Below are 15,428 nucleotides of genomic sequence, written 5' to 3'. Positions count from 1 at the left end.
CTACCTGAGAGGGCGTGCTCCGTCATACTCAAACACAACGTCTCTAGTCGATTGGTCATCTCAGGGTCTCCCAGGGGTTGGTTTGCACCATCTTGAGGGGGAAGAGGTTGATATACAAAAGGCTGGATGGGCTGAGTTGACCGTCGGATCGGCGCAGATTTGGTACGCTGCACTCCAATGTGGGGGTTTCCAGCAAGCTATCAAGAGAGACACAATGATCAATTCAATTAGTTCATTCCTATTAAATTCTTCATAATATAGACTGTGTAAAGAAATGTGTACTGAAATATAAACACAAATCTTTACTCGTTAAACCCTCATCAATATACTTTATTTATTTATTTATAAATTTCCAGGCAGCACACAAGTGCATACAGAGAACTAGAAATATGAATTCTAAATATAAATAAGGACTAAAAATAGAGAAGACGCCATGGATAACCATGAAGTGAAAATAATCATCATCTTAAGGCAATCCAGAACAGGAAAAAAAAAAGGAAAAAAAGGTACAATAGGAACAAATAGTCATAAAAAAACTGAAAATTAAACACACAGTATAGATTACAGTTAAAAGAAAACATACAATTTAATTTAAAATGCACACGCAGCAAAATTGTTGACAAATTTGTTTGTCTGCTCCGAAGTGACGTAAGTTGTCAGGTGCTCAAGGCTGGTATCTGGCATTACTCCCAAGCCTTGAAATGTAACGTCAGCTGTTCAGGCTGATCTAAGTCCAAACATGTTGGTATGAAGTGACATAGGAGAGGAGGATATTGGAGGGTTGAGGTCACCTGTATGCCCAGGGGGTCAGTGGGCTGGGGCCTAGAGGGTCAGGCTAAGAGCAAGTTCGAGTATGCACCATGGTTAACTAAAAATTGACTATTTTGACTCGAACCCAGGCTGGTAGACTATTGGTTGACTTATGTGGTTGACCATTTGGAACCAGTCCTAATAGCCTGTTCCATGCTAACATGTGTAAAGCGCAGATGGGAACCAGTGACACTATAGCGAAAAACGCGCAAGGCAATGGATTGTTGAATACCGTGGTACCGATGGTTGTCTAGGCTTCCAAATGAGTCGTTCGAGTGATTGCGTCACTGCGCATGTACGTTGCCGGTCAGTAGTAGAGTAAATGTGCGCACTCAAACTTGCTCTCAGTGGGCCTAGGGGGGTCAGTGTTTATACAAGTTGACAACGCTGTGTCTCATTACCTGTCTGGGTTTCATATACATGTTGGAGGTCTGCGTTGGCCGGAACAGAGCGGGTCCCCCTCCTGCAGCAGCCAAGCAGGGATTGATCCTCTGGGGTTGAGGTTGACCCTGAGCTGATACAAACGGCTGTCTGGTCAGTCTTCTTGTAGGACTGGGACCTTGACTGGCAAACATACTGTATTCAGCGGGATAGTTGCTTCCGTAATGTCCCCATCTGATAGGATTAGAAAAGGTGACAGCTGTTAATGAACTTGTCAAGTTTTTTGGGATGATGAACTCTGTGCAACTACATGTACATTACATTCGGTTAATCACATATTAAAGACCAGCTTGATCTTTGCTAAAATTTATCTAAAGTGTGTTCAAACAGTAACGAAATTGAGTTAGTACAAAAATAGTGAGTGGCTTGACATGTCCACCCTAGCAGAGTCTTTTTATAGTACAAAGTAGTATTTATCAACATTTTCCCCCGAAATGAAAGCACATTATTTAAATAACAACATTTTACACATTTAAAGTTATACATGCTTAAACAGTTGCAGAGGAAACTTGCTAGCAACCCAATTGACCAGTGAAGTAAAAGCAATTTTGTTTAATGGCCTGACATTCTACCATAGCAGAGTCTTTCTCAAAGGAAAATTAACAACCAATAAAAACACGAAGTAGAAAACATTCCAAAGACCTCGTTTTAACCTCGACCAAATTTTCCAATTCGAAAAACCCTGAGAAAAACCCTGATCCTCAATGCAAACTACAAAGTAACCAACTTCGCCGAGACATTCCCTGATTGGACAGATATCTTCAGCCAGGCCACGACCAAGCCAAAAGAGGAAGTGACAAACGTACATCATCGTTTTGACTTGCATCAAAAAAGTTGCCCCAGCACTTTGTTGTGAATCAGCGTCACGCGACACCGACAGAAACTCTGGCCGTCTTATCAAACTTCCTGAGTACAATGTGATCCAATAACCAATTTACAGAAGACACGCTGCCGCATCCTGTGCACCAACGGCAACACGAAAGCAATAAAAGGAGATTATATTTGTTCACAATCAATTTCCTCTTTGCTGTCCTTGTTGGGAGTTTATTTGTAACTTACTTTCTGCGGGTTTAATTATTGATCTTGTAAAACACTTCTCAGGTGTAGGCGTCACTAAGGACTAAAAGGTCTTGTAAGATTAACTAAGAGAGGTTTATGCGGTAACACCATGTGAATACCTCTTATGAGTAGTGTTAGTTCTAAAAAGAACCTGTGGTTAGCGACTCAATGTTTCAGACAGTGTGCTCTCTGCATCGACTGCAAGCATTCTCCTGAAGACGATCAGAGCACATTGATAAAAATGTTGAGTCGTTAACCACCGGTTCTTTTCAGAACCAACACTACTCATAAGAGATATTCACATGGTGTTACCGCAAACCTCTCTTAGTTATATTTCTACCATGCCAAGTTTAAAATCGTACTTTCATGTAAGATCTCAATTTGAAGCGGCACGTCAAGTAAAATGTCAAACTATCCGAGGTGTGAATACAGTCTAGTGATGTTTTGTGGAGACACGTAAACACTCTCAATGAGTTGTGATGGCTCTGAAAAGAACCGGTGCATAAAAACTTGATGTTTCGATCAGTGTGCTCTAGTTGTCTTCAACAGTATCCCTAGTAGCAGAGGCACAGGTCAAATGATATGTTAAGCATGATATCTTTATATCCGAAGAAAGTAAAAGCTACTTTTTTTTCCCCCTAACAAGCAGATAACTAACAAGGCAAACACTATATGCCCCTTCGGCTTCGCTGCGGGGCATAAAAATGGCAGAGCTATAAATGTAAACTACTCTACTCACGTCCTGGGCTGTTTGGTCTCTTGTAAAGACAATTTGCGAGGGTAGGGATTCCGAGAGAACTTCTGGCAGCTCTGACGCCAGGAGAGGAATCTCTTCTTCTGTACGCCGGTGAACGCTTCATGATTCAGACATTTGTCGAGGAGCTGTAGGTAGAGGCTTACATTGTCTTCGTCCGGTCTCTTTGCAACCAATAACTGTGTACACACTGTGGGACAGAACAAACTCATCATTTAGTAAACAAGAGTGCAGAGTCGTTGAGTATGATTTAGTGAGGGTTGCTGGTCGCTATAAAATGTTCCCAAGAAAATAAACTTGCGTGAAAAGTCTGCCGGCTGAAACCCAGGGCCCAATTTAATAGAGCTGTCTAAGCTAAGCTTGGGCGATATCGATTTATTTTATTCACGATATATCGCCGACAATATATCGCGATATTCGATATGATCGCGATTAAATTAAATTTGACATCATCAGTCTTCAAACTCCCAATGAAAGTTGTAGAAGAGACAGTCATAGCATAAGAGAGGTGTTCTAATGACCTATTCTTCTGGTTTTACTCCAAACCTATGGGGTGCAAGATGTCTCAGCTAGGAAATACATCGCGATATTGCCATACTTGATCGTATATCACAATATATCGCGATATATCGCGATATATCGATATTTCGATTAAAACCAAATCGATCCGATATCGAAATCGTTTCCAAATTAATATCGCGATATTCGATAATATCGTGGTATCGCCCAAGCTTAGTCTAAGCACTACAAAATTTTAGCACAAACAAACTTATGATTACCAAAATAAAATTACCAGCCAAAATACCATGTCATATGTACCATCTGTGACTGGTGTGTGTCCTGCTCATTTTTGCACAAACATATTTTAAGCAGTATTTTTTTTTCAAGAGGCTCTCTGAAATTTGGCCGAGATTACATTCTACTCACATTTCTTGCCTCTTGTAAAAAGAGGTGTTTTTATTTAAAGATAACTTAAACATGCTGGGAAAAAATTGAACGGTGACATTGATCACGCCTGGAGAGAAGTTTACAGAGACCTCTCTTTGCTGTAGAACGGTCTTAGTCTTGTTCCAAGACTTATGTTCCTAATAAACTTACACTTTCCCATGAGTCTTGTTACTTGTCCAGGGAAGTCACCCTCCTTCATATCCTTGTCACCATCTTCACCAGGCTGAGATGTGGATGAATTCTCATTGGATGGATCCATCTCCTCGTATACCTTAATCGGGGTATTCAACATACTCTTCACCTCGTTCAGGGCGTTACGTAAGTTACCGGGGCTGTTGTCGTTCGCGATGTCCTGAAAATATTCAGACAAGTCGGGGTATATTAATAAAATAGGAATGTAACCTCTTCTATCAATGTTACTCAAAAAGAATTAAGTACTCAATTAAGAATTAACATTTCTGTATGGGTGTAATTTTAGAGAGCATTCGTTTACTTTGGTATAATCTTTTCCATAGCACCTTGAGTAATTTTACTATGAGAAAGTGCGCTTTATAAGTTTTTATTATTATTATTTATTATAACAAACTTGGTAGATTATATCTGTTTTTGTTCCTAAATCAACACAGACTGAAAGAGAAAGATCAAAGTAACGGGGACAACCAGCTACAAGTTGAAGAACAGGGGCGTCTTGAGACCCTTTTTGAAGGACATATCAATCTTAATAAGTAGTTTTATTGGGGATAGGAAGACTATTCCATAGGTGGGACGCAGCTGTGGGAAGAAAAAAATGGCACCACCCGAACTATTGCGATGAAGTCAAGTGGGTCAATCATTTTCAGTGTCATTATTCATCTGATTTAAAGACAATAGAGGGCCATCAGAAACAAATCAAGTTATAAAAAAAACATCCCATCAATCACAGAAACAGAACCCTCCCCACGGTCCACCACAAATCAGAACCAATAATGATCCCGCCTGGACTATTGCGATGACGTCAAATGGGTCAATCATATCAGTGTCATTATTCATCTGATTCAAAGACAACAGAGGGCCGATCAGAAACAAATCTAGTCCTAGAACAATCTCCCACCAATCACAGAAACCTCCCCAAGGTCCACCACAAATCAGAACCCGTAATGACCCCAGCATCACGCAGAGCCAAGGATCCCTCTAAACCGCAGACCCCTCTCTCCGTAGAGTACACTAGAGGTGAGCTGTCATCGATGAGACGGGCTTAGTGAGCCTATCAGGAAATTGCCTAATGATTCAGCTACAACCTGTTGGTCTCCACCTGACAGTCAGGTAATGAGCCAAATCAAATCACACTGGGAACACCCACACAACACAATCAAGCCTGAAATGCTGCATCACAAACGACTTTCCACAAAAAATTCAAATTTCCACATCTTTAAACACATGTCCTTAAAAAAAAATTCTATGCCTGTGTTAATAACTTGGGAGTGACGTAAATAAGATCAAAACTTGGGCCTGATTTTACATTGCTGCTTAAGCACAAAAAGTAGCTAAGCACAACAAAATTATGCTAACCAGAATAACTCTCCATACAAACCATCTTAACACTAATCCTTACAGAAAACCAACATACCTATGCTTGTATTAATAACTCAGTGATTGTAAAAAGATCTAAACTAGAGCCCAATTTTCTGCTTTAGCATAAAAAGTAGCTAAGCACAACACAAGTAATGCTTACCAAAATAAGGTTACCAGCCAAAATACCAATCCACAAGTATCATCTGTGACTGGTATCATTTTTTGCTTAGCAGAAATTTTCAAGCACCAGCATCTCTATGAAAATGGGCCCAGGCTCAGTTTTTTATTTCCCTCCCAAATTCCCCGAGATGTTTTACTCGATACCCCAAACTTGAGAAAAAGGCAACCTATCCATAAGACTTCAAAACCCCCCAAAATAATAAATTAGTCCATCAATCTAACTTTAAAACCTGCGAAAATGAAGACAATTGTCTTGAGTTTGACACAGACTAAGAAACACCAAATACACCACGAACCAACCACAGCAAACCCATCTGGCCCCCACGCCTATATCCTGCCCCCACCCCTTAGCAGGAAGGAATTAATCAGATATCACGTGGCTCCTTGTAAAACACCCTCCCCCCCCCCTCCTTACTGATCTGATTGTCTGTGAACACATTTCCCTTATAGACAGGTTTTCTGATCACACCATGGTACAATTCTTGGCAAGGGGCTACAACTCATGATTGGGATGCCAATGAGTCAGCCACTAAGTCGCTTCCTGGTTTTGAGGGAAGAGGGGGGGGGGGTGGGGATGTTGGGGACACGTACTTCACGTAAGTTTTCACAAAAAAATGAGATAAAAATTCTTATAATGCGGATGATTATATATATATATAATATCCCATCAGTAAAGGAAAAGGAGAAAAAAAATTGAAAAATAATACCTCTTTTGTGGGCAACCACACTTTAGTGGGCGCAAAGAGTGGATCAGTCACAGGCTTAATTAACAATTAAAAACTGAACAAAAGTAACTTAAGATCGGCTGAGGTATGTTAACCCTAACACTAACCAATCCAACCCTTCCAAATCAAAGTTTGTTTGGTTCAGTCAGTTTGGGGACAGCACCAGTAGGCTTAACATGGAACCAGGGATACCACCATAACATGAGTTGAATTAAGCCCGGTTCATACTTCCTTCGAATGCGAAGGAGTTCAGCGTTGAACCCAATACAACTGTTGTTGCAAATTTCTGACATCAACATTCGTATCGCATTCACATTCGCAGGAAGTATGAACCAGGCTTCAGGGCGGATCTTAGTAACTTACTCAAGGGTGTCAGGGCAATGGTGTAAGGTACACAATCCTCCTCCAATTATGACAGCAGAAATCAAAATTAATGAAAAACCCAAAAGAAACCAAGATCTCGGGTGAAGTCATAGGTCTGAATTATATCTTTAAAACCGAATGAGACAATTTTAATTGATTCGTTGATGAGTTACGAGTGATTTAAACCAGCGAGTCCTGCCCTTGAGAAAACAGCATCAAACGTGGCTCCAAGGTTAATGTTGATTGCTCTACAGAGAAACATGCTTAACGTAATTTTTTATTCGGAAAGTATGAGCAGGGAACTGGTCATACTCTGTATGAATAACACAGAGTTATGGTTGGTAACCTTTTCTATCCTCAAATTGCGTGTATGAACCCGATTCACCTGATGTCACCAGCCGCCAGATTTTGGGCGTCAGATTCACCAGAGCAAGGGGTCTATAGTAGATGGATCACTGGTAGCCATTCCATTTTTCCATTAATAAATAGAAGCACTTTTTTTGCCATGAGCCAAAATAAAGAGACGAAAGTTTGGGAAAATTTGTGCGCAATCTTCACAGCAGATACAGTGTAGTGTTGTTTACTGTCATCATAGAGCTGAAAACTATCTGTTCTGTCGTCCCATCATAACAAATTGGGAACTTTATAACTGCACAAAAGTACTTCTGATAAATAAATGACACTGATACATAAAAGAAAAAACAAATCCGAGCACATGCCGGCAAAGAATACCATGAAAATTTGTTTCTAGGTCCGACGGAAATACTTAATGTACATTGGAGCCAACATATGACAAATACTGAACTGTATGGCAATGAACCAAAACTACCACCCAAATACAACAGCGCCGTCTAAGACTGGCAGGGCATTCATACAGAAGCATCACAGAACCTGTCTCTTAGCTATTCAACTGGTCACCAAAACATGGAAGAAGAAATAGGGGAAGACAGATGTAGTTGCAAGGGACATCGGGGTGCTTCCGACTGATCTTCCCAACTTAATGAGGGATAAACATCAAGGGGGAATCTCAACACCATTCTGACCTCAGTTGACTAGAGAGAGGGAGAGAGACAGTGAGAAGACCTACTTTTTCCAGACTCAGTAGCATCTGTTGCCTTTCCTTCAGCTTCTGAATGCTCAATACAATCTTATGCCTCGCTCCTTTGGTCACATTCTGATGAGAAAAACAAACCAAAATTCGTCTGTAAACATCTTGCAAATTCATGAGATTTTTTCAGCGATGTTTTTGAATGGAAATGATCGTCAGCTCAAGTGATAGATAGATAGATAGATATTATAGATCGATAGATATATTGGTAGATAAAATGGTTTATTAAAAAAACTGTCCTCGCAGCACAGAGCCCCTTTTGTACTCCATCCTTACCTTTCATAAATTTTGACATAAAATTTGTTAGTGTATGGTAATGATTATACAAATAGAAGGCGTTTGCAAAGGATTTAGGAAATGGTCACAAAAGGGTTTAGGAAATGATCGCAAAAGGTTTAGGAAATGGTCGCAAAAGATTTAGGCAATGGCCCCTTACCATGGATTCCAACTGGTACTCATTTAGCAGCATCATCTCATCATATGACATTTGCTGGAAAAGTCCTGAGTACTTGTGAAGTCTTAAGCTCTTTAGCCATGATGGTACATCTAAAGAAATTGGTACAAAAAGAAACAGGTGTGAATATAAGGTGGATGATAAAGGTGTCGTGGTTGTAGGAGTTACTTACTACTGAAGCTTTGTAGCTTGATCGTTTAAACCCCATAAGTTAATAATAATACCAAAACTTATAGCGCCTGCCTGGCCTTAGTCATGTTGACGCTAACAAAAGGCACTTGTCAAAAACTAAGCAGGTACAATTGTAGAGACAAATAAAATTTAAAAAGGAAAATTTTAAAAACATTCAACTCAACCTGTAGTAATACATGTAACTGGATAAAATGAACAACTGAAAAGTTGAAGTAACCATCAAAGATCATATTTACAAACACTTTGCAAATTGTACATTGGAAACCAGTGGTTGCAACTGCATGTGCTGCTGAGTCAGAACAAGAAAATGAATAAATTAATTAACCCTTATCCTCCCAAATCCTACTACATCCTCTGTGCTTAAATGACAGATTTAATAGGATTGAGGGATGTAGGCCCAACATGATGGTGTGAAGTCACATATAAACCCTTCAGAATGACCCCTCTGTTGCTATGAAAGTGGCCATATTGTGGGACAGGCCGTATGCGTGTCTAAACATGTACATCAGTGAATCACGCAGCACACTGCATTCCCGATTTGATTTCTTTGGCACATGCACGCACACATTCACGCACACACTCTTGCACGCCATGTTGTGGGCAGATATTTGAATGGTAACATCATATTCGATACAATCTATATTGGAGGATTGAGGCAGGGCTCGACAATTAAACAAACCAAACTCAACCCAGGAACGTTCAGTATTCAAGTTTTAAAAAAAGGGGCCACATATCATTCGTCTTCAATTCCTCTTCAGATGCAAGCTATTTGGGGTAGGTTTTTCCCATAGTTGAGTGTCCTTTCTGTCAGCCAACTTCTCTGCCAAGATCCAGCTTGGATTTAAGGAGCGTCGTCACAAATCAGTCCACTTTCTCCTGCAGACATTCTACACTTGGCCATATTCCCAGTTTGATTAACCAGTCACGATAGTGCATCCAGAACTTCCACTCTCCAAGGAAGATGAAATCATGTTGCCTTTGAGCCAAGATTGTGAAATCTGAATGTATTTCGTGGGAAGCATTAATAACACAACTTCCTGTGGTTAACCACAAAATTTGGAATTGCTCAACCTCCAAGATGAGTTTTCATTTTAAACGCCAACAAATGGCCGGCAAAAATGCAAATCCCAACAAAAACTCCACTCAGATATGTGTTTCTCGGATGCTGAACTATCACTCTAGGCAAATGAGTATAGCCTGACTAGATACAATAGGACAGATGCTGAGGAAATTCCAAAGCCCCTTTGGAAGTGTGGTACAACGTTAATGAGACCTCATTTCCTCCCCCCCCCCTTCCCTCATCTACATGAACCGCCTTTCTAAACATCTAATAATTGCAGAGGAAATCTTCCACGCAGCTGATGTCCTACAGTGCATTGATGCAATTCAAAGAGTAATCCGTCAAGTGTATACACAGTCCGTCCCCAAGAGGTCAAATGCTGAGTAATCGGGCAGAAAAAAATAAGACACAAAATTCCATGATGATGCCTAGAACCATATTCCTGGTTCTGGGATGTCGGTCATCCATGTATAAAATGCATGGACAAATGCGTCGTGGATGACAAGCGCTCGGTCAACATCATTATCTTTTAAATTAAGCCTAAAATAATGAGTTGAAGACTTCACTATTGGTTTCCTAAAACGCAAGTTGAACAGGCGAAGATTGTTGACAATTTCCCTGTCATGGAATGTTATCCAATTTGGAATTAAAGTTCATTGAACAAAACTTGAAAAGACCCAAGGCTTCATTCATGACAAACACCTCATTACTAACTGCCTAAATTTCTTCGTTAATAATGTAGTTCTGACATTCAAGGCACTTCATGGTTCAGCCCTTCCATACCTACAGAACATGCTTCAGCACCGGCATGTCAGGCCAGGTCTGAGGTCATCGTGTGAAATTAAGACTTCACAATAAATAAATAAACAGTAAATTTGCGGGGACAACCATGCATCAAATCTTGAAGACGAGCAGAGAATACTGTTTGAAATGTCAATACCACACCGACTGTTTTTAGAGATTTAATACATGGTTGTACCAGCAAGTTTAATATTATTTATTTATAGTTAGTTCTTACACCCATTTCAGACAGGCGCTCCAGAGTCGAGCCCAACCAAACTCCGAATTAAGACATAAAGAGTTTTACGTCTGAAAACAGTCAGGAGCGACCAGGCGCCCTAGAAGTTGAAAGAGTGGAACGACTCTGTAGCGCCTTGATATCAGACGTCGATCTTGTCTTATGTTATAGTTCACCTGTCTGAAAGCAAAAAATTTATTTGGGTCAACCTAGAGTCGCTCCTGATCTGTTTGGTTCGGCGCGACTCTGGCGCACATGTCTAAAGTGGTTGTTAGATGTTCATTAAGTGATTCCTCTCACCTCTCATTCCACTGTTCTCCTCCAGGAAGCTGTTCCTCTTCTGAAGTCCAGGATGACACCCATGGTAATTCCAGATTCCATCCTCCCCATGGGCCTCGGTGCTACTCCCCGACGACGCGGTGCTACTCTGCGGGGACAACGGAGCGTGCTCGTTGGGTAGAGATAAAGATCGATTTGATCTGGTCTCAAGCTCCTCCTGGGAAGGCCAGTCAGAGCAGGGCTGGGGGGACGGGGTGTTACTGGATGAATTGGGAGGGGTGAGCGAGTTACTACGTCGATTTCTGTGGTGTAGGGGTAAAGAAGGACCGGCTGAGCTGTCTGTCAGGGGAGGAAATACAGAACTATTTTAATTAGTCCTGAAGAGAAACTGAAAAATAAAACATTCCATAAGAATTTTAAACTTGTATCAAGCTCAGATGTTGAACATCAAACATCAATTTCTGTGTGAAAAACATGCTGGACATCTTGTTCACACTGTTGGGACCTCATAGTGATAAGTTCTATATATAAAAGCATGATATTTGGTAAAGAAAAGTACTGACAATTTTATCAAGCAGAAGGGCTGACCTACATGGTGTGGCTTGAATCAACATTTTAGGCCATTTAAACATAACTTTTCAGTTTTTTTCAACAGCAAACAAATCTGAAGTTACATGTAGACCAAAGTGGGAAGAATATCATGATAAGAATGGTTTTATTATTATTATTGTTATTAAGTTTAGCTCCAAATACCACCCTCTTGTAGTAGAATTAAGAGCTACCCTAGAATTAGGAAAACATGACTAAAAGACCTTCAGCCTGTATATGTGACCATCCACCACCAATAGGCTGTAAAATTGCACTTGCACATTGCAGAGCCTATTAAATTGCTTGGGTTTTCAAGAAATCTTTGAGAAATCTGAATAAAAAAGTAGGTAGCTTTGAGAAATCATAACTTCGTCAAGAAAAGTCTGATTTAAATGTGGATGGTATCATTTTGAAGCTGATTACACACTGTCTCCAAAAATGCATCAAGCCCATAACAGTAAAAGTGTCAACTTTACAGCCCATTGGTGGTGGGTGGTCACATATTTTTCATTACTTACTTCCTAAAATATCATTAGATGGTCCGGTTACATTAACAGCTGGTGGTGCAGACAATGTATTCGTTAACGGCTGGTGGGGCACGTTACTGCCAAGGTAATGCGACGTAGGTAAATCAGTAACTCCAGTGTCTCTGTAAGGAGGCTGATTCCTCCAGCCATTCAAACAACCCTGTAGGCCGTTCCGGCCAGAATCCGAGTTCAGTCCCCCTGGGAAGGGGGACGGGGAAGGGGAAGGTGACTGCGACGGGGACAGATCAGGGGATACATGCAGCCGGGACGGAAACCCGACTTGAGTGTTCGTGTGCTCGTCAAGACGACCTAGCCACCACGCCAAGGAGCTCCTGTCCTCGTTCGACAACGCCGGATGGATCAGGAGATAGGATAAGACTTGCCGGCTTTCTTCAAGGTGTTGTGAGTTCTCCACAGAGTGCAACAGGATCTTGGGGATGAGGTTGAGATACTCTTGCTTGACTTCGTTGTTGCTGGGGCGTAGGAGGGGTAGATGGGATAAGAGTTTAGCGACGGCAGTGTCTTTACTCTCATGACAAAGGCTGCACACAAAACCTGAAACACAATCACATTAATCATCTCTTATTAAAAATGTCAAAATAAAATCCCCAACATATCCTTGCCTTCTTTCAGAGTGTCAGTAGTTAAGTATTATAAATGTACATATTAGCTTCGAATGCCTCCTTTAATCTCCGGTGTAGGCAAAGCAAAGCTCATAGTTCAAAGTTTTATGGTAAGCTTCCAACAAACAAACTCAGGCTTGTGTGGCTGGAACCCCAAAACATAGGAGGGATTTATCATTCATTAAATGTGTTGGAAATAAACTGTATGGAATTTTAATAAAAGTTTTAATAATTAATCTTTATCTTTATCAAGATTTTTATCTTTATGGTTATGTAATACATAGTGGATAAACACCAAAGTGATACAAACATAAACGAAACATGATCATGATCAGTAAACAATAACGTATGTAAAAGTAATTTCAATCCAAGCAATGAACATGAACACCATAATGGCCGTATAAATGTGTGTAGTTCAGTACACACAAAAAGATAAAATCTTTAAAATGTCCAATATTGTACTGAAAGGCTTTTTGAATCAAACACGAAGTAAAAAAAAAAACAAAGCGACAAAATTCCAATATTTGTGTCAAGAATGGCCAACAGCATTACAAATTCTTGGGAAAGCCATGATCAATTGCATAAAATGTACACAGTGTACATTGTATGTAAATCTTCAAGAGAGACAGACAGAATATATAATATCGTGTACAGTCATCCTCTTCACAGAAACAATGCAAATTCAAAGTAATCAACCAGGGTTCACACTGTGTTTCTTTTCTCCATGCTCCACTGTGTGGCATGTTCACACGTAGCTGTAACTGGCCACACATCTGCATGCACCCAAACACAGCAAAGACGAGGGAGATGTGTCTTCCGTGTACATGCACCAATCACAGTATTGAATGCTGATATCGAGCAGTCTGGTTTCCAGGAATCAACCTTTGTATCGTGGATGATCTAATTATCGGTTGAAACCTAAGGTTTGAAACCTATGGCTTGGATGGGAGGGGAAAACAAGCGCATATTGGCAACCTTGGAAAACGAACAGGCGGAGCGGTCTCGGAAAAACAATCATGAGCTGATAGGACGAAAACAAAATTAAAAAATCTTTAATTTGTTTTTCCAGGCTTTGAATAGAAGTACATCTATTCGGCATGGTTTCCTTACTCCAGTTTTTAGGGAAAAAAGTCTTTCTCCAGATGAAAGCATGGATGTTAAAGTATTAACAAAAGTGTATAAAAAAAATTACAGAAGATTTTGCTTTTCGATATCACTGCATTTGTTCTATTCAACAACACATTGAAAAACAAGTCGCCAATCGCCAGATAGAAAAACAATGACTAGTAGGGAAAAAACACGATAATTTGATCAACTAATGCCCAAAGGGGTAGTGACATTAATGCCCACGCACTTGACCATTGCGTAATTGGTTTGAAATGGGGCAAAAGGGCTCAGTATGGGCAAGGGTCTACTAGAAAGAATCAACTAGCTAACAAATACACACGCATAACATGTCACCTAGCTTCAAAAGGTTTCTCTCTGTCTTGCACTTTGCCAAGTGCAAAATATTTCTTGTTGCTATTACTGCATTTATTCTGTTCAAAACCACACTTTGAGATATATCCGGACACCATTTGGGACACACGCATGCCTACTAATCCAGATTGCACTCAATGTAATGAAAATAATTTTAGCCTTCCGAAAAGACTCTGCTAGGGTCCAAACGTCAGGCCACTAACTTTGTTTTCTGCATTTCTACCATATAAGTTTGTTTGGTAAGCAGTTTGCAACAGCAATTTTATTTTCTCGTAATGCACATGGACTACACTATACGTCCATTCACTAGCACTGTATGTATATATGTACAGTGTACAATGTACGTAGCACAGAAGCATGTCCCAATTATTTTCAATTTTTTTTTATATTGAATAACCATACAACTTAATGTGTGTATGAGTGTCTATTTATAAACATTGGACAATACCTTGTTTTTGACTGTGCGATCAACAAACCTACCACGCGGTTTCTCATTTACAATGTATCCGATCATACCATATTTGGTTAACTAATTGTAAAATGTTGATTACTACGTCGTCAGCACAGGATAGTTTGCATCACACAGGGTATTATGAGCAAACAAAAAAGGTGTATGTTAACATGTCCTATTTCCGCATGAACTCCATTGAGTCAATACCAAAACACAGGCAACCGACATGTCAGGCTTTTTTTAAACCTAGGCATCCACAGTCAACCTTGACAATTCTCAACTTTGATGTGAACAGAAAAATCAAAACAGAAGTACCTATACTTAATTGTATACTATGACGTGGTAAAAAGGTGGTGGCTGTTGTATGGAACACTGATTTCACTAACTGACCTTCACCTCGGGGGGGGGGGGGGGGGGGGGGGGCAGTGTCAATGAAAGAGCCCTACCAAAATACCTGGACCTAGTCATTCAATGTTTTCTTTAGCCAGTGATGTCATTGTTAAGAGCCTGTTGTTATGATTTGAATACTATTTATGGGCATTACATGTGTATACTGTTGGAGGTCTCTGGGTTGCAATAAATACAGCTATACAATGTCAAGTACTAACAAGTACACAATATAGGACCATAATTTCTTCAAGAGTGTAACAGTTTTAAAGATGAATAATCCGGTTTGTTTTGTATTTCAATTGAGTGACGTTCCATCCATTTATGTTGAAACCACTTGAAGAAATCCGTGTCCATGTACCATGAAATCAAATGCATTAATACATGTAGTGGGTGGTTTTTAAAACAGGCCCTTTTTCGAACCCCAGGAT

The 15,428-nt window shown here is 40.2% G+C and overlaps 1 protein-coding gene across 2 annotated transcripts in view; it reads right to left on the bottom strand.

Annotated features, from left to right (window-relative positions):
- LOC139935458 (protein Smaug homolog 1-like) overlaps positions 1–15,428 on the bottom strand; it is a 44,416-nt gene that overhangs the window by 8,651 nt on the left and 20,337 nt on the right. For both annotated transcript variants that reach the window (XM_071930114.1, XM_071930123.1), the window contains exons 3-10: positions 12,049–12,612; positions 10,964–11,281; positions 8,376–8,485; positions 7,919–8,005; positions 4,163–4,364; positions 3,050–3,254; positions 1,212–1,425; positions 5–197 (exon numbers count right to left, since the gene is read on the bottom strand). In XM_071930114.1, the coding sequence (XP_071786215.1) occupies positions 5–197; positions 1,212–1,425; positions 3,050–3,254; positions 4,163–4,364; positions 7,919–8,005; positions 8,376–8,485; positions 10,964–11,281; positions 12,049–12,612 (1,893 nt within the window). The remainder of the gene's footprint in view (positions 1–4; positions 198–1,211; positions 1,426–3,049; positions 3,255–4,162; positions 4,365–7,918; positions 8,006–8,375; positions 8,486–10,963; positions 11,282–12,048; positions 12,613–15,428) is intronic.

Source organism: Asterias amurensis, chromosome 1 (assembly GCF_032118995.1).
Source record: "Asterias amurensis chromosome 1, ASM3211899v1".
NCBI lineage: Eukaryota > Metazoa > Echinodermata > Asteroidea > Forcipulatida > Asteriidae > Asterias > Asterias amurensis.
This window is presented reverse-complemented; position numbering and strand designations above follow the sequence as displayed.